The sequence below is a fragment of the Alosa sapidissima genome, chromosome 19 (assembly GCF_018492685.1).
Source record: "Alosa sapidissima isolate fAloSap1 chromosome 19, fAloSap1.pri, whole genome shotgun sequence".
In the NCBI taxonomy this organism is placed as follows: domain Eukaryota; kingdom Metazoa; phylum Chordata; class Actinopteri; order Clupeiformes; family Clupeidae; genus Alosa; species Alosa sapidissima.
This window is the reverse complement of record NC_055975.1, coordinates 3,337,973-3,355,874: the sequence shown is the minus strand read 5'-3', so window position 1 is coordinate 3,355,874 and position 17,902 is coordinate 3,337,973. Positions and strand designations below refer to the sequence as shown.

At 42.5% G+C, this 17,902-nt stretch overlaps 3 protein-coding genes across 5 annotated transcripts in view; 2 read left to right on the top strand and 1 right to left on the bottom strand.

Moving 5' to 3' along the window:
• Window positions 1-422: 422 nt before the first annotated feature.
• Window positions 423-11,917, top strand: LOC121693737 (kelch-like protein 28). Of its 3 annotated transcripts, XM_042073379.1 has the most exons (8): window positions 423-540; window positions 2,354-2,620; window positions 3,194-3,831; window positions 4,048-4,491; window positions 5,808-6,016; window positions 6,202-6,675; window positions 11,186-11,299; window positions 11,498-11,917. In XM_042073379.1, exons 2-6 carry the CDS (start codon window positions 2,354-2,356, stop codon window positions 6,363-6,365), a joined length of 1,722 nt encoding a protein of 573 aa, XP_041929313.1. In that variant the 5' UTR covers window positions 423-540; the 3' UTR covers window positions 6,366-6,675; window positions 11,186-11,299; window positions 11,498-11,917. The 3 variants fall into 3 exon arrangements, with proteins under 3 accessions (XP_041929313.1, XP_041929311.1, XP_041929312.1); XM_042073377.1 differs by having other exon boundaries at window positions 11,186-11,917; XM_042073378.1 differs by lacking the exon at window positions 423-540 and adding an exon at window positions 560-2,177 and having other exon boundaries at window positions 11,186-11,917.
• Window positions 11,918-12,010: 93 nt separating this feature from the next.
• On the bottom strand, window positions 12,011-17,799 carry c19h14orf28 (chromosome 19 C14orf28 homolog). Its single transcript, XM_042073380.1, has 5 exons — window positions 17,602-17,799; window positions 16,023-16,547; window positions 15,238-15,327; window positions 14,990-15,124; window positions 12,011-13,972 (listed from the first exon to the last, which is right to left on the bottom strand). Exons 1-5 carry the CDS (start codon window positions 17,685-17,687, stop codon window positions 13,786-13,788), a joined length of 1,023 nt encoding a protein of 340 aa, XP_041929314.1. The 5' UTR covers window positions 17,688-17,799; the 3' UTR covers window positions 12,011-13,785.
• The window catches only part of LOC121693739, a 33,728-nt gene continuing 29,661 nt past the window's right edge, over window positions 13,836-17,902 (top strand). The window contains exon 1 of the mRNA XM_042073381.1: window positions 13,836-13,841. The gene's annotated coding sequence lies outside the window, so the exon portion shown is untranslated. The remainder of the gene's footprint in view (window positions 13,842-17,902) is intronic.

Here is a 17,902-nt window from a genome sequence, read left to right as displayed (position 1 = left end):
GTACTCGGGCTAAAGAGCTTCCCTGAATAAATAATGATTGATGATAATGTTTTGTGTATTTTTTTTCCATGTAATTTGAATAACATATTCATTGGAATAACATATATGGCATTGGATGACAAATACGGCACTGTACCACTGATTACTCCCGCATATAATATAATATTATCATAAAGCTATACAGCAAGCTGCGGTGACGTGATTTTAATCAAATATGTTTCACATGATTGTGGATTTGATTAATGTATGCGTGCAATGTCCTGTACATTTTTAAACAACTATTTGTATAAGTCTGTGTCGTTGGGTCGGAAATGTTACCTTTACAGTTTAATGTGTTTTGCCAAAGAATTTTTAGGTAAGTTTGGATATGCTTTGATGTCACTTTTAGCAAAGAACGCACCCACTTCCGGAAGTTACGCAGATCTAACCTGATTTGTGTTTGTTTTCTTAACAGACGGTAGAGATTCTGGCGCTGCTGTATTGAACTTCGCCACGGCAATAAAAGGTGATCGTTTCGGAACATCTGAAGCATCAATACAGGTATTTCGTGCATGGTTTCCCCTTCCATTTGTAATCGTGTAACTTATTTGGTAATATTGTGCTCGCAAACCTAACGCCAGCTAACGTTAGCAAATGGGGCTTGCAAATGAGCTAGGATAACGTTAACGTTAACTTGATTTCCAGCTACCATCAAGCATTGCTATTGATAGCTTGCTAGATAACGTTTTAGTCAACATTACAGGACAATCAATTATTTTCCCATAGATGCCTACCGTTAGCGTTCGTTTTGAAGAGGTATTAAGAATGAGCAGTCAACATTGCCCTGTTAACGTTAACTTACTTTTGTTTTAGCAAGTCGACTGTTTCCTTTTTATATGATGCCATGAGATAGTAACGTTAACGTTATAACGTTACAAGCTGTTCAAGTTAGCCAAGTGTGAACCAAATTGTTTAGCTGCTACATTAACGAAGCCACTGGGAGGGTTAACGTTAATATTAATGGGATTTAGTGGTTAACAGTTTTCTTAAGCTTTGACATAACTTCAAGATGTAGACATTTATTTAGCAAACGTTAGCTAACAGCCAACACGAATTAACCATTGACAGAAAAGGCTGCTGTTTATAAACTGACAACTGTTAGCTACTAGCTGACAAAGCAGGCAACCTTAATCAACTAAGCTTACTAAACTAAGTATCCAGTTTATATCCCTCTCTTGCAAGTTAACTGTAGCAGCTACGTTATGCCTCTAGGAGTATTGTTCTAGAAGCTAACGTTAGAACACCTCGGTTGTGTATTTATCTAACGTTATCATGTCTGTTGGCTAGCACAATTAGCCAGTTAGCTGCTGATATGGAAACAGCTGTCGTAATGCAATTATCCGCTATATATTTTCGACTGATATGTGTAGTTAATTCCCTAAATAGTTGTTTTATATCCCGCTGAAAGTGTCATTGCTCTGGCCTTACTCAATAATAGGTTAGTGATAGGTAGCTAGCTTCGGTAAGGTATCCGTAACGGACAGTTAGCTAAGCTTGCTTGTTGTTTTCCTTCTGCAACGTGAGTTTGACAACTTATTGGTGCTTCGCTTTCGTTTAACGTTAAAGTTACTTAATTGAATGACATTTGTGTCCTACACGTAAAGATGTGGGATCCTCGGTACTTGGTTGACAGATGCAACGTTAGTTGACAGGTTGGTTAGGCTAGCAATGTCAGCACTGTAAACGTTACTCAATTTATGGTGCAGAAGAACTGCCGTGCATGAATTCATATCTGCGAGTAATTGTGAAACGGTTACAGATTGCCATGGGGTTTTAAAATGACAAAAAAAATGTTGACGAATCTGCATCGCTGATCTAATTAAAGAAATTGGTTGGATTGACTTATTGCTCTTCAGAGATCATGCCATTGGTTGGTAGTACACTAGGTTGAGCCTATAATCTGAGCCTATAATTTGTCGCTCCGTTAAATTGGATCCAGAGGACAAGTTCTGATTGGTAGCCTACTTGTGAGATCTGTGTGTGCTGTGCTTTTGAACATTTAGTGAATTCTTGTTGCACCTTGTGTGGCAGGTTGGTTGAAGGAGGTAAACCAGTAGTCGTTAGTGTGAAGACGTGTATGTTTATTCAGACATGTACAGTGATCTCTATTGGACTGATCGGTGTTCAGTATAATTAAGGTACAATTTTGTAACATTTTGTGTAACCTTCTTAATGTTTGACAGGGTGACTGTAGCAAACCACAGAAAATGGTGTTAAATCCTGTGTGAGTTTGCAGTGCTACAATCATAGTAGCGTGGAGTTGAGGCATTACATTTCCTTCCACCACCTGACTTCTCCCCTGTCCTCCGGCCAGATGGACCAGCAGCAGCAGGGTCAGTCCTACATGCTTGCCAGTCTGACGCGACCCCACTCTGAGCAGCTGTTGCAGGGCCTCCAGCTGCTCCGCCAGGACCATGAGTTGTGCGACATCGTGCTGCGGGTGGGCGATGCTAAAATCCACGCCCACAAAGTGGTGCTGGCCAGCATCAGCCCTTACTTCAAGGCCATGTTCACGGGCAACCTGTCGGAGAAGGAGACCTCCGAGGTGGAGTTCCAGTGCATCGACGAGACTGCGCTACAGGTGACTGGCCATGTGTCTCTTTTTGTCATCCCGTGAGAAGGTGCACTGCAGCTGCTGTTTGTTAATTTATCGCTTTGATGTGGTGTGTGTGTGTGTGTGATGTCTTCTTGGTTTTCTGACCCATTTTGGATTCTTTGAAATGTAGCTCCAGGAGTTTTTTCAAGATATTGAGAATGCCTTGTTTTTGACTGCCTATCCATTATCATGTCCAAATTACACTTTCTTAGTTCTTTTATAGATCAGACTCTCACATTGGTTAGCATACACAAACACATTTCAGGGATCCTGTATAGATAAACAAAGTGAAAATGATTAGAGTGTTTCTCCTCTAAGCTGTGCTTAACAGGTTTTGCTATTGGGACATTTGAAGTCCCTCTGAGCTATGGCCTCTGTAATGGTGTCTATTGGTCTATAGATTTGTTAAATTTAGTATTGCTAATAGTAGGCTTTGAACACAAAGTTACAATAGATCACTTTCTCAGACAACATTGCAGCAGATGGCAATAAGCATTCAATATAAATCCAAACACAGCCTTTCAGAAGGTAGATGTGATAATCCTTTGTCTGCCACAGGCTATTGTAGAGTATGCCTACACCGGAACAGTCTTCATCTCCCAGGACACGGTGGAATCACTCCTGCCGGCTGCCAACCTCCTCCAGGTCAAGCTGGTGCTGAAGGAGTGCTGCAGCTTCCTGGAGAGCCAGCTGGACGCCGGCAACTGCATTGGCATCTCCCGCTTCGCCGAGACCTACGGCTGCCACGACCTGTGCCTGGCCGCCACCAAGTTCATCTGCGAGAATTTCGAGGAGGTGTGTCAGACGGAGGAGTTCTTTGAGCTTACTCGCACCGAGCTGGACGAGATCGTTTCCAACGACTGCCTAAAGGTGGTCACCGAGGAGACGGTGTTCTTCGCTCTGGAGTCGTGGATCAAGTACGACCTGTCAGAGCGGCAGCAGCATCTGGCCCAGCTGCTGCACTGTGTGCGTCTGCCACTGCTCAGCGTCAAGTTCCTCACGCGCCTCTACGAGGCCAACCACCTGATCCGCGATGACCACGCCTGCAAACACCTGCTCAATGAGGCACTCAAGTACCACTTCATGCCAGAGCACCGGCTCTCCTACCAGACGGTGTTGTCCACACGGCCACGCTGCGCCCCCAAAGTCCTGCTAGCTGTCGGGGGCAAAACTGGACTCTTTGCCACACTTGAGAGGTAATAACGGAACGCCTTTTGTCCATACCTGCTCACTGTTGCAAGATGTAGGCCTATGCATGTATGTACTTGGGCTTTATGTAATGGTATGTTTATGCAACTCTCGGAGTTATTAACCGTACAGCTAGGTCACAGCGTAGTTAGTTCTGCCAAGCATAGTTAGTTGAGTATCACACATGAAATACACATTTTCCTCTGCTTCCCTCCTCCTTGTAGCATGGAGATGTACTTCCCTCAGACGGACTCGTGGATCGGCCTGGCACCACTAAGCGTGCCACGCTACGAGTTTGGTGTGGCGGTCCTGGACCAGAAGGTCTACGTGGTGGGCGGCATCGCCACGCACATGCGCCAGGGCATCAGCTACCGGCGGCACGAAAGCTCTGTGGAGCGCTGGGACCCTGACAGCAACACGTGGTCGTCGGTGGAGCGCATGGCAGAGTGCCGCAGCACGCTGGGTGTGGTAGTGCTGGCGGGGGAGCTGTATGCGCTAGGCGGCTACGACGGACAGTACTACCTGCAGTCGGTGGAGCGCTACGCACCCAAGGTGAAGGAGTGGCAGCCTATTGCACCCATGACTGAGTCACGCAGCTGCTTCGCCACCGCCGTGCTGGACGGCATGATCTACGCCATCGGGGGCTATGGCCCCGCACACATGAACAGGTGAGCAGAACCGGCCCACTGTGGAACAGGAGATGGACTCATGATCTTCATGAGCTGTTTATTTGACTTTGAACCTTTCCTTATAAGATTTTGCATTGGAGATGTAGTTATATGAAAACCTCAGAAACTGCCCTGCTGTGTGTGAGTTACTATGGGTTTCCTTCAGATAACTTGAAAAAATCATTTCACAAAGCTGATTTAGTAGCTGTTTTTTGTCTAACTGTGTGGGCCTCTGAGTTATTATTGGACGTAATTGCCAAATCTCCCAGTTTATATGCCTTGTTTGTGTTCATTCGGACTTGTTATTTGACGTAACTTGACATTAGATAAGTCAACTCGGAGCAGAATGTGTTGTCTTGGAAAGACAACATCGTGGCCCAACACTCTTGGGAACCAAGATAAATGCCCCTTCTTCCTCTGTAGAAGTTGGCTCTGGTCTCAGCTCCCACCACAGGGAGAGTTCTCTTGTTGTTGTGCTGTCTCCTTGACACCCGAGTCCCTGCAGAGAATGTGTTTGGATAGCCTGCACGCTATGCCTTCCTTTTCTCTCCCCACCCCTCCATGTGCACTGCACTGCACACCCAAACTAACTGCTCTCAAAGGTAATTCCCTGTTTGTAAAGTCCCCTGCTACGTCGTTATGGTTTCATGACTTTTTATTATGCCAAAATGCTGCAAGAGTGGAGCAAGTTATTTGTGTGTGGCAGGTCAACTGGAAAGAGACTGGAGTTACATGAATACAGAGTGATTTAGAAATGAGGTTCTAGAGAATTAAGGTAGCTAAGAGCATCACATCGTTTTGAAAATGGGATTATAGCCTGTTTTGTCAGTGTGTTATGTAATAACACTTGTTAATTTCCTCGAATACCCCTCAAAACATAAACAAAGGTCTTTGTCCCATCAATTATAGAGCTTTTATAAAGTTGAAAAGGGAAAAAGGAAAACCAGTACATTTTGCTAGGCCTGATTTAGTTTCTGGTTTATATGACCTGATGCTTACCTGTAGGCTTTATTTGCATTTGTGTGAATGGAGTGACTGATCAGGGTGCATTTGGTTATGATGGATAGATGTCCCTGCTGGTGGACAGATCTCTAGGAAGGGAATGCATGTAGGCGCACATCAGTGAGTGTACATGCAAATGTAGATGCCAGTAACTGTATATGCTTTGTATAATCCTTGGTGTGTACCCACATATCCAGGTCATAATGCAAAATAGGCTTAAAAATCATCTATTTCCTGGAAGGTTGTATTATTTATCTGTGCTTACTTGTTGGTCAGTCTGTTTATTTTTCTAATCCTTCTCTCCTGTCTTTCAGTGTTGAGCGCTACGACCCGAGTAAAGATGCCTGGGAAATGGTAGCCCCCATGGCAGACAAGCGCATCAACTTTGGGGTGGGGGTCATGCTTGGCTTCATCTTCGTGGTGGGTGGGCATAACGGTGTGTCCCACCTGTCCAGCATCGAGAGGTATGACCCTTACCAGAACCAGTGGACCGCCTGTCGTCCCATGAATGAGCCTCGCACAGGTGAGTGCAGCCCAACAGGACCCAAGCTTTCAATTCTATATACCATGGAATTTGTTTAGAACACTGCAATCTAGATTTGTTGAACATTTGTAATTCTTTCTATTAGTCCTATGTGTGGAGATAATTTAATGCCCAGGTATTTGACGTGTGTGTGTGTGTGTGTGTGTTTCCATCCATCTTTCCAGGGGTTGGGGCTGCCGTAGTAGACAACTACCTCTACGTGGTTGGGGGTCACTCTGGGTCATCGTATCTAAACACCGTGCAGCGCTATGACCCCATCACGGACAGCTGGCTGGATTCCAGCGGCATGATGTGCTGCCGCTGTAACTTTGGCCTCACTGCCCTTTGACCCTAGGAGTGCCAGGGAAGGACTCTCTCCAGAGAGGGGCGTGAAGGATGAAGAAGGGGAAAAAATCGAATGGTTTTCTTTTGGGGTTTGTTTCTGTTCTATGTCCTCTACGCCGTCCGGATGATCCTCATTTCGCTCTGTGGTGGCGGAGGGGAGGCAGGGGCCTAGGGAGCAGTCTGAAACGCTCCCCCCCTGTTGGACGGGAGGAGTAAGTGCATGCAGGATGAAGCAGCCAAAAACTGGCATCAGAGACCACAAAGATGACCAGAGACCGAGACCAGCTGAGGAACAGGAGGATGAGGACGAGGAGGTACGCACAAATTACAGGAGACGTTCTGGGACCTTCGAGGAGGATGAAATGTGTGTTGTCTTTCTCTTTACCACCTGTATTTGGGCTCCAGTAAAAGACTCTTGAGCCATTTGACAGTAGAGGAGAATTCAGTCACTTTGCTTTCTCCTTCAGCATTTTCTTTTCTCCTGAGTTGATTTAGTTTTGTGTTCATTTTTCTGATGTGGTAACACCAAACCTGTGTCTCAGCCTCTCAGTCCCGACGCACCTGTGTGTGTTCTATCGTTGCTCACTGAGCTCTACGAAGAGCCTTAGCTCCGAGGTCTGTTTTAGTTCTTTAAAATATGTTGGGTCAGCGTGCGTGTGTGTGCGCGACTAGGTGGCTAGGTCCAGCCCAGTGGTGATGCTTCTGGCTGAGCCTGAAATGTCTGCATTGAAGGTCTGTGCTTCACAAAAGAAGATGGAAAAAAAATAACTTCACGTTAATTTTTTTTCTTTACACTCACTTAAAAAGGGCTGCCTTTATCTCTCTATATCTCTCTCTTGTAAATAATGTAAGTGAAGAAAAGAATATATAGATATACAGCTCTTGAAAAAATTAAGAGACCACTGCATATTTTTCTGAGGTCATCCTATGTTTGCTGAGTGACATTCGAATGAGTTAAGAGATCACTGCAAATTTGAATATGACTGTCAACTCATTCAAATGTCACTCAGCAACCGTAGAAGGACATCAAAAAAATGTGCAGTGGTCTCTTATTTTTTTTTCCAAAGCTGTATATTCATTATAGGTTAATTAATTAATATATCCTCTAGTGCATTGCCTGTAAATGTTTCCTGCACTGTGTGTGTGTGTGTGTGTGCGTGTGCGTGTTTGTGTGTCGCTCATGGAGTTGTGGTGATTTGCGAGTTCATGAATCCCACTATGTTTTCTTGAGAATTCTTCCAGCATACCACTTCTACACCTGTAGCACTTCAGCGCCCATCACTCCCTGCCTTCTTGTTTTGCTTGTCAGCTGTGTGTGTGTGTGTGTGTGTGTGTGTGCATGCGAAAGTGGATCTCACTCCATAATTGCTGAAAAGCATTGAAAAGTGATCATCCAACACTTGCAACCTCTGTACACGTGACTGCTCCTACTAAATACTTTAATGGTGCTATTTTTAGGATTCAGGATTTGTTTGTGTTCATGGTCTCACACTGTGGGACTGACTCCATGACCTTGTGTTTCATTATGGTAAATAGGTCACTTGCTTACCTGTTGGAGAGGGGCAGGGGAAGCTCACTTAACAAGTCCATGCAATAAGAGAGAGAGTGTGTCTGTGTCTCATAAAGGAAAGGTCACAAAGAGACTTTGATGTCAAAGAGGTCCAGACCATACTTGGCAGGGGGACTCCAAATGCAGTCTTTGCCCCATTCCTGCCACCATCCTAGGCCATTAATAGGGCTATATTCTTTTATTAAATGCTTGTTTGAATTTGGATTGCTGTGTTGGCATGTCCCATGCACACAGGTCTTAACATGATTTTGTCCATGAGTTGTCCACTCTCTCATAAAGGGGTCCATGCTTGGGACCCAGCCCAGCCCTCCCCAGTCTTCATCTTAGATTAGGTGTGTTTGTTCAGGATATCAACCTGCTTTTCTTTGCTCTTAATGTTTCTTTTACCCCTGGTATCTACCCCCCCACCAGTATCTAAGCCCAGGGTGTGGCATCTTCCTGGATCTTTTTATTTTTTATTACTCAAACAGGATATTTAGCTTCCTACTTCATTGAACATGCACAGGCCTTCTGATGACAAAGTGCCAAAACACACAGATTCACGCTCATTAAAAAAGTCTCACCTTTTTGTTCCAAATTTAGACTGTGTCACACACTAGCAACTGTGTTAAAGCCAGGGCTCTGCATAGCAGCACCTGTCCTGTGTAATATTCTTCGTTGTGTGCTCTCTCATATGGAAAGCCCTGGGCATGGGAAGGGCTCCTGGCATCTCATTTGCTCTGCCTTTAGCAAGGGAGTGGTCTTTGTGTGATCTGGTCAGGGAACTAATCTCAAAAAGAGATCTCTCTTCAAAACCCGCAAAGCCGGTGGAGAGATCAGCATCCCCCATGCCCACCCCCTCTCCAAAAAAATGTCAGTGGTCTTGCGCCTCTGTTTACCTGGTTTTTTTTAAATTCAGGGTAAAGGGAATATCAGTGTGTGTGTGTGTGTGTGTGTGTGTGTGTGTGTGTGTGTGTGTGTGTGTGTGTGTGTGTGTGTGTGTGTGTGTGTGTGTGTGTGTGTGTGTGTGTGTGTGTGTGGACATTTACATTGTAAATTAAAGATATTAGTGTGAGGAATGGGGGGTTGTCTTGTCTTTACTATAGGATGCTGTGTTGCACTTACCAAACCATTTGATACTTTGTAAGTTGTACATAGTGAAATCAGTTGGGGATGTATGGCATTTAGATGATGCAATAAGACTTTCTTGGATGACCTATTGATCTATTCTTTGTGTCCACTAAAAGCCAAGGTGTTTCTGATATAGCTGTGACCTAATGTGTGGCATGTCAATGTGTGTGTTTGTGTTGGCAACTGTTGTGAATTGTCAGGTGAAGGCAGGAGTCTTACAAGAGTTTGTGGTGTAATCTGTGTTTTTTTTTTTGTTTGTTTGTTTTTGGTTAATTTCTTGTTTCTTGTTTACTTTTTTATTGTCCATTTCATTTCTCACAGCAATTCTTAACTTATTTGACCAGTTGAAATCTCTTTGAGCTGCTGTTTGACTGACGCAGATATTCATATGTGAGACACTGTTATAATCACTTTTTTTTTTTTCCATCCCAATATTTAATTGAAATGGCCTCAGATTCATGATCCATCACGCTGCGTTAGATCCCTTTCAGATATTTCCCCCTGATCAGAAGAGGCCTACGGTCATCGTAACTTGAGATTTTTTGCGCTGTATCTGTCTATTAGTTTAGGGACAGTGCCCTAGGCCTGTACTGTTGAGAGGCATAAGGTGCTAGTCTTTTGAGGCTTTGGGACTTCTACTTTATTTTATTTTGATCAGTTGCTATGGAACATTTCCCATGCCATCTTGATGGAGGCACTCTAAAGCTAGAGCAGACACCAGAGAGAGTGTGATGAATGACTTGACTATTATGATACAGGGAATGTTTCGTTAATGGCAGGCCCTTCATTTATTACTCTAATGTAATTGTCATTCTAGCAGCCAGTGGAATTAAGGATGACCTTAATATTATTTTAAACTCTGTTCGTGGATACATTACTTTGACATTAAGCTACTTTAGGTGGTTTTCCTAGTAGCCTTGTTTCGGTTCAGCTCCGTTTGATCATTTGCTGCCTCTTAATGTATTTTGGATGCTTTGAACATGGTATTCATTGTCTTCTAAAATGTCATTTTAATATCCCACATGTGGATTTCAACTGATTTTTTTTTTTAGCAGGTTAGCAGTTCAGTTAACTTGTCATCATCTTAAGTCTCTTTTAAAAACAAGTGTCTTTCAGCTCTAGATGGCTTAAAGCACAAATAAGAATGCACATGCCTTCTTATTATGTATCGTAAAAGTGCATTTTATTATGCCCACCCACTCCAAAAGTTTGTGTTGTACATGCAAGCAATTCAAATGGCATCTGTCGTAGATGACTCCATGTCAAATGTGTGTGTAACTCTCGCACTGAGATTTCAATCTGTGGCCCACTTGCTTCTGTGACATCGACTTTAAGCATAAGCAATCAAAACCAGTCATGACGAGATGTCACCCTTAAATATGAACACATGAATAAGACTGTTTAGTCTTTTACTAGCAATAAAAGATGCTTCCTATCAGACAGTAGGTGTAGTTGGCTTGTTTAATATGAAGTTGTGCTGCTACCATTTCCGCTGTTATGTGATTAATGGGAAATGTCATGACAGATGTCATCCTTAAGGAATGGTCAAAGATCTCCTTTTCAAAGTGACCTATTGGTTTCTCCTGCTTTGGTATTGTCGAGCTGCTCTGCTTTGTGTCATTTTCCCAAATGTTCTAAGTGAAAAATGTTATGTGAAGCAATAGATACTTCAACTCTATTGTTCAGTTGACCAGTGTTCATCTTGTGGTGTTTGAAAGGAGCTTTAGGCCGACTACTTATTGCAGTGTCATGGGAGGCACCCATTTTTATTGTCATAAAAAAAAATCTCATTTCAAAGCAAGATTCTGTCATTGGCTTTGAGGTCAAATGTGTAGACTTTTGTGTCTCTTGCGCCTCCATGAGTCCAAAACAAATCCTGTTCCCCTTCTCTGCTTCTGTTCTGCTTTCCAGAACAATATCCTTTTTTCTTTTTTTTTCAAAACTTGCATGTACATAAATCGCAGATACTAACCTTTAATTAAAAGGACTTGTATCCATGGAGGTCAACCTTTGAAAACTCTACAACTACTGTATGTTGTGATAAACAGAATGTGGTCATACTCTCTCAAAAGTCTCTCACATACACGCACACACTCATTGAAAGAAGAACCCATTTGTGATTAAGGTTTCTGTTGACCACACAGGCATCATCAAGGTTCCATCCCTGTACAAAATAAATGTTGTGATGGGAGATGTCCACACACTTGACCTGCCTCTTCAGTGTTGGCTTCTTTGGCCATTTCCACCACTACAAGAAGGTGAACTCATGGCCATATATGTAATCTGAAAACGTGAAACTGCAAAATGAAGGGATATGTATGTATGATTGTATGTGTGTATGTATATATGTGTATTTTATATATATTTTTTTTTTGTTTGCGTTTTCTTATTTATCATGGCCTAACCATGTCCTGCTTTGCCACCACTCACCAAAGTGCTTGTTTTTTTTACAACAGAATGAGGACTGATATCAAGTATGGAGGTGAACAAAAAGGACTGTGTAGGTGTGTGAGGTCGTTATTTGAAAAACTGATGTCAATGTTAGCCAAATGTCAATGTAACAACCTTGCTTCTTTTTACATTTCACATGGGCGTGTCTGAACGTTGTCTGAATTCAGTTGATGTTGAATTTGACGGACCTGTGGATTATTACTGGAATTAAGATAGGTGATACCCAGGTAGAGTCGGACTCCGGTCCTGGCCAAACAGATCCACAGCAGATTGGTGCCGGATCAGCTTAGAGGTCCAGTACTGCTTGAGTAGAAGCAGAATTTTCCAACACTTAACAAGCAGAGTGAATTTGAGTTCTGCCAGTTTATTTATCTGTGTGGTGCAATTGTACCGAGTTAAGACAAAATAAAATGCCTGCCTTACAAGGTGATGTCTACAGTTCATTTTAATCAAGCTTCTCACATGCAATAACACATATGCCCAAACACAACCACCTAAAAAAAGACAGCTGACTGTAGTGTATAAAAATATTTTATTGCTTTAAAAAACAAATTGTAGTATTAAAAACAAAAGGCTGCATAGTTAAACACTTGCATTTCTCTTATGAGACAACAAAGGTAGAGACTTCAAATCTGTGTTTTCATTACAAAGCAAAAAAGGAGTCATAAGATTGGATCAGCAGTACTGTAGATGTGAGGGGACCAAGTAATCAAGTGCTGTGAGCTGTCATTGACCATATCAGGCAATCATTTTAAATAATCCATTTTTTGTATTGAAATCACTGGATAACATTTCAGTTATTTTTGGCTAAAACTTAGTGGTAGAGTGTGTGAGGTCACCAGTTTAGCACTGGACATTTGAATCATGACATTAATGCACAAGATAAATAGAATTGAAAACCTTTGCTACAATATCTAAGAGAAAAACAATCCCTAGGCAAAACACATCATGGTATAATTGTGAAAGCTGATACAGGCAAAATAATCAACTTTCAATATAACAGTGGACGCCTTTCAAATAGGTAAGAATTGACATAACTTAAATTTGTTGGTGCCATCTGCAAATAGCACTTGCTCTTCCCTTCTTAGCAAGTGAATGTTATACAGTAGTTGTGTTGCTCAATCATGTGACTTAGGCAATGTCCACTGTATGCCTTAAGTGTTCTATTCCTGCGTCAGTACACATCCACCATTCACCAACAGTAAAATGGTAGCTAGGGCATCCACTGACTGGCTCATGTGCTGTGAAACAGGGCCTCAATTTTGTGATCCTTGTAAGACAAGGTATTTCATTATTGATAAACAGGCTCATGCTAGACTTCAGGATGTCCTCTGGAAAAGTCAGACCAACAATCAGAGAGGATGGCAGTTTTCAATGAGTGGCAAAAAAGTACCTACAATAATATTGGTGTATTATAGTAAATCAATGGCACATGAGAAAAACATAAAAGCACCAGTTTACTTCTAAATTTGGAACCTGTGTCCATATGAGCTTTGAACTGTCGGAGAGGCAAAAGCATTCCATCACCCCTATGCCTCGTTCAAATCAAATGATTTCAGAGAATAAACAAGGACGTGTTCCATTTGCTCAAGTTATAGCAATACATTTGTTTGTGTTTTTGAGAAAATGGAAAACAGATGCAAATAAAATTAGCATATTGCTTAAACCCATGGAGGAAAAGCCCACAAACTTGAAGATGTTTTATCAATGTTCTGAGCTTTCTTCACAATGTATTCCCCATTCAGCCTCCAATTCACAGCCCAGAACTATTATAGTCCATAATACACATTTCTTGGATTCCAAGCATGCAAACCAAAAAGAGAAACATTTTCAATTCTCCATGGCCAATTAAAGAAGTGTCTTAGACAAATCTAAGAAAGCAAATAGGAAAGAATCACAGAATTATCAACATTTCATAATAAATAAGAACTGCTCATCAGCAACAGCTTAGCAGAGATAGCCAATGCTAACTATATTACCTCATGAGAGGACAAATTAGGAAAAGACATTAGGAAACACAATTAAAGACAATCTGAAGAAATAAGATCAAGAAGAGGAAAAAATGCTTAATGCAAGAATAATGTCAAGTGAAACAAAGAAGAAACAAGGCCTCTCAAACATCTTTCAATCTGACATTGAGGAACGTTCAATAAAGCTCTGCTCTATGTGCTAAAAGCCATTGTAGATGTGGCAGTGGTTGGCAAACTGATCTATGATCACATTCTGCAACACCTGTAATCTGGCCGAGTCCGTTTTCCAGTCCTGCGACCTGCAACCCCGTGGCCGCAGCAGCTCACTTGTTGTCAGAGCAACGGACATAGACAAGAGAGGAGAGCAACAGGAGTTCAGGTGGCTTGTTGAGCAGAATGAGGTTGTCGCTGCGGAGTCCATCGTAGTGCATCCAGGAGCCGTCAATCTGAAAGGCCGCAGAATAGTGGTGCTCCTCCTTGTTGAAGAGTGTGGCGCCCTCTAGGGAGTACCTGAAGAACAGCACAGATGGGGTTACAGTCAAAGAGCACGCTTGTACTTGTTCATCTCTAGTATACAGTATAAAATCACTTGTGCACAATGCACTGTGATTGGTGTATTATATATTTCTTTTTTTTTGTAAGCTGCTACCAGCTGCCAGCCAAAACCAGGGCTGCCACAACTTACACATTGAGCGCAAGACTCCCGCAATTGACACATCTCACATTGGGAAATATCAGTGACCGACTAAAACACTTCCATTAACTAATGTAGCGTATTAAGGTGTGTTGAAATGTTTTTGTGCATACACTTTCACCTGACGCAAATCTCACTCTAGGCAAAACTAGAAAGTTGTCAGCCCTGCAGATATCCAGAGAAGAGGTGACCGAACAATATGAAGCCATGAAGGTTGTGGCAGTACCAAAGAATTTAAAACTACTCTAACCCCTGTTTAGCAGACATTAACTAGCAAGTTACAGTAATGGCAAGATGCACTTTACTGGAATATGTGGTGCCAGGGAATGGAACCCACGACCACCAATGCAATTCTTTCAAGGACATTAATTTGTCACATACTGTACATAGAGATCCAATTGTAAAACATGTAACAAAATGGCATTAGTTTCTCAACTCCTTTCTATGCAGTGGTTTCCAGTCGGTAAATTCAGGCAAAGTTATGCATACACATTTTCAGCCAAAGCTTTTGAAAATGTCAAATCAAACCCAAAGGTTACAGCTAGCACACGCCTCTTAATACTTTGAGGAAAATGGAATCAGAAAATAGCAGAAATACAATTATACCCATGTACCGCTCTCAAGTTTAATTTATTTCAGTACAATTTTTCCAGCAAGCAATCCTCATTCCAAGGCTTTTGAGATTCAAACATGTTGCAGAAGCAAGCTTGATTTAATGTGTTTTTCCATTTCAACCAACACCTAAGCAGACATTCTTATGCTGGGAGTCATCCTTTTCGTTTCAGGTGCCAACATGCAGCAGTGGTTAGTGTTTTTTTTTTGTTGTCATTTACCTGTGCTGGGACAAAGCCAGATGGTAGGGCACATAGGACAACTCCTCTGACTTCCACAACTGCATGTTGAGGATGATGAACGGAGGGGGTCCGTGGCAGAAAACCCTCTGGGAGAACTCCCGGAGCCCACTGCAGCTGCAGAACACAGGAAACAGAACGGGGTGGGGTAGGTGGGGTTACCACAGTTCCAGAGTGAAGGCTGTGGCTTAACATTATTCCATTGGCATTGACATAATGTGAGGCCTTACCCAAACTCTTGGCAAAGCACAATTTTGGTGCAGAAGAACTGATCCACTGCAGACTGGATAGGGTCCCTATAAGGTAGCTCATGAGGAGGGCTGCGGGGGGAAACAATCAAGTCAGTGAAGTGACAAAGTGAAGAGACAAAGTGACAAAATAGGTTGCATGTACAACTGTAGATGTAAACAAGCCATCAAATGACCAATTCAAATGATCCAGAAACCAAGATGCCATTCCCTTTTAAAGCCATCATAAGGGACAAGACCAGTCAGACTGCTATGCTGCTGAGGAACCATATATCTTTCAACCTTTGGCAGCTAGCACCAGACAGCTGGGTTTTATTTTAGTCAAGGGGTATATCATAAGAAAGGAAAGCTGTGTGAAGACAGAAGTCTGTGGGTCCCCTCAAAGTAGCACACTGGTGAAAGGCCAAGCGCTTGAATAGTGTCCAGTTATGGCCCTCCTCTCCGCTCCTTTTGAGGCCATGTTTAATTAACATCTCTGAAACAAATGTTTGTCTTGGCCAAAAGTAAACAATACTCAGTATCACTGTTGAGGCTTAAGTGCTGCAAAACACTGAGCCGAGGAAGAAACACTTAAGAACAGCTTATGTAAAACTACTCTTATACCACTCGCATACCATTTTTGAATCTCTTATATCAAATCACATATCTAAGATGGTATCTAACACTCACACAAGAAAATCTAATGGTGGTGAACAACATTGTAATATGCCCAAACCAGACCATTAAGATACAGAGCATTCAGAGAAAACAGAAAGCAGTCCCCTCACTTGATGTTAATGGTCTTTTTGAGAAACTCCTGAAAGCGGGCCGGACAGCCCCAGTTAGTGCACAGGCTCTCTTGAATGGTGGACATGATGTCCTCAAGGTTCTTGGTGAAGTTCTCATGCTCGTTGCCGAACAGGTCGATCTCCAGGGCAGACTGGTGGATGGCCGAGCGGTACTGCCGCTTGGACATGCGGTCCAAGATCCACAGCATTTTGACAGTGGTGTAGTCATAAGAGTCCATGAGATAGAGGAAGTGCTCCACAAACTCCCGACCCAGGAACACACCCAACTCCCGGGGGAAAGTCTGGTTGTCCCGTAGGATGACGTACAGGAGCATGAGGAAGCCATCGATGGTGCAGGTGTTCTTCAGATTGACCTTCACGTACAGGGGGATACAGGAGATAGCCTTGCGGCCGGCCCGGATGGTGTACACACCCCCCCAAGGCAACACAGGCCTCCAGAAAGAGCGGTCCTCTTCATCGTTGTTATTGAGGGAAGCCCGGATCTCCTCAAACAGAGTCTTGGTCCTGGTTAATAAATGTCAAAGAAACAAGAAAAAGGATACATTGTCATTAAGAAAACATAGATGTACAGTATATTCCAAGAACTCAGCTCACAACACAAGCAGAGATATCTGACACAGCAGCATCTCTAACATTTCACCCTCCAACCGACTTCAGTCAACATAAAAGCACTTCTGACCACTTCTGGACTGAAATCATACTTATATACCCTACCATAGCTGAAAACCTGCCTGCATTACCATAGGCCTCCTCACAAGGTAACCGACTGAGTACATTCTTGCAGGAGTCAAAGATGGTAAACTAAAGTAGGCTATCTTTGCAGGAGTACGTGCATTCTTGCAAATATTCTTGAAATGACTCGTAACAATGGTGATTAACTTTTTTTTCACTTAGTTTCATCATTTACATCTCTGCCCTGAATACATTCAACTCATTCACTTTAACCTATTTAAGATATTGCATATTCCTTGCAGAAAAGCTGTCACGTTTTTTTTTTTTTACTGCATTCTTTGCAGGGCTATATGGCGCACGTAAATACTATAGCTGCATTATGCAACTGAGCTATTGGTTGCCAGCATTTGACCACTGTGCAGTTGCAACAGTGTAAAGCTCAATAACAGCTTAGCCTTTCAAGAATTTTAATGCATTGCATTTGTGTAGGACTCCGAGACAGTAGCCTACTGCAAATAGCACGCTGCTTGTCTGACGTTACACCAATAACTCAATACAATTGTGTGCTCAATTACCTCTCATAGTGAGAATATGTTATTTTATAAAACAGCCCATGATGCCACCACCCATAGCAGACATTGCCAAAACAGAGCCTGCTAACACCATTAGCTCAAAGTCAACTGTGTTGAACTATTCATGAATATTGCTACACTACAAAATGATATTTAAATTCACAGTCGTAATTGTTGAATGCATCTGTAATAGGGCATGCAATTGCCTGCATGTATGTATAAAAAAAACAATAACATTGACGTAACACCACATATGCTCGCTCGCTCGCTTGCTTGCAATTTCTTGCTTGCAGATTAAGCTAACGTCATATTACCTTTCAATCCGCAACCTCTCATCAGGATTTGATATTAAAATATTAAGGTCTTCGGAGTCGTTCAAAGAGCAGAAATTACTCTCCATCGTCTCTTGAATTTCTTCATGTCTTTGGTCCGGCCAAAAGCCCGAGATCTGGCTAGTATTTTCTAGCTATTCTAGCTAGCTGTGGCACATATCCTGTGTGAATTGTACGCCCAGAAATGAACTGATACGCCCATTTTCACAGTTCATGCCCTTCCCCACACATGTTTACTTATACCTTGACCGTGACCTAAAGAGCTCTAAAAATAGACTAATTA

Bases quoted from the DNA above. Each gene is read 5' to 3' on its own strand.
- LOC121693737 (XM_042073379.1), top strand. From the start codon at position 2,354: ATGGACCAGCAGCAGCAGGGTCAGTCCTACATGCTTGCCAGTCTGACG. The intron at 2,621-3,193 runs GTGACTGGCCAT...TGTCTGCCACAG, and splicing joins TCGACGAGACTGCGCTACAG to GCTATTGTAGAGTATGCCTA. The intron at 4,492-5,807 runs GTGAGCAGAACC...CCTGTCTTTCAG, and splicing joins GGCCCCGCACACATGAACAG to TGTTGAGCGCTACGACCCGA.
- c19h14orf28 (XM_042073380.1), bottom strand. From the start codon at position 17,687: ATGGAGAGTAATTTCTGCTCTTTGAACGACTCCGAAGACCTTAATATT. The intron at 15,328-16,022 runs GTGAGGGGACTG...TTCCCCCCGCAG, and splicing joins AAAAAGACCATTAACATCAA to CCCTCCTCATGAGCTACCTT. The intron at 15,125-15,237 runs GTAAGGCCTCAC...TGTGTTCTGCAG, and splicing joins GTGCTTTGCCAAGAGTTTGG to CTGCAGTGGGCTCCGGGAGT.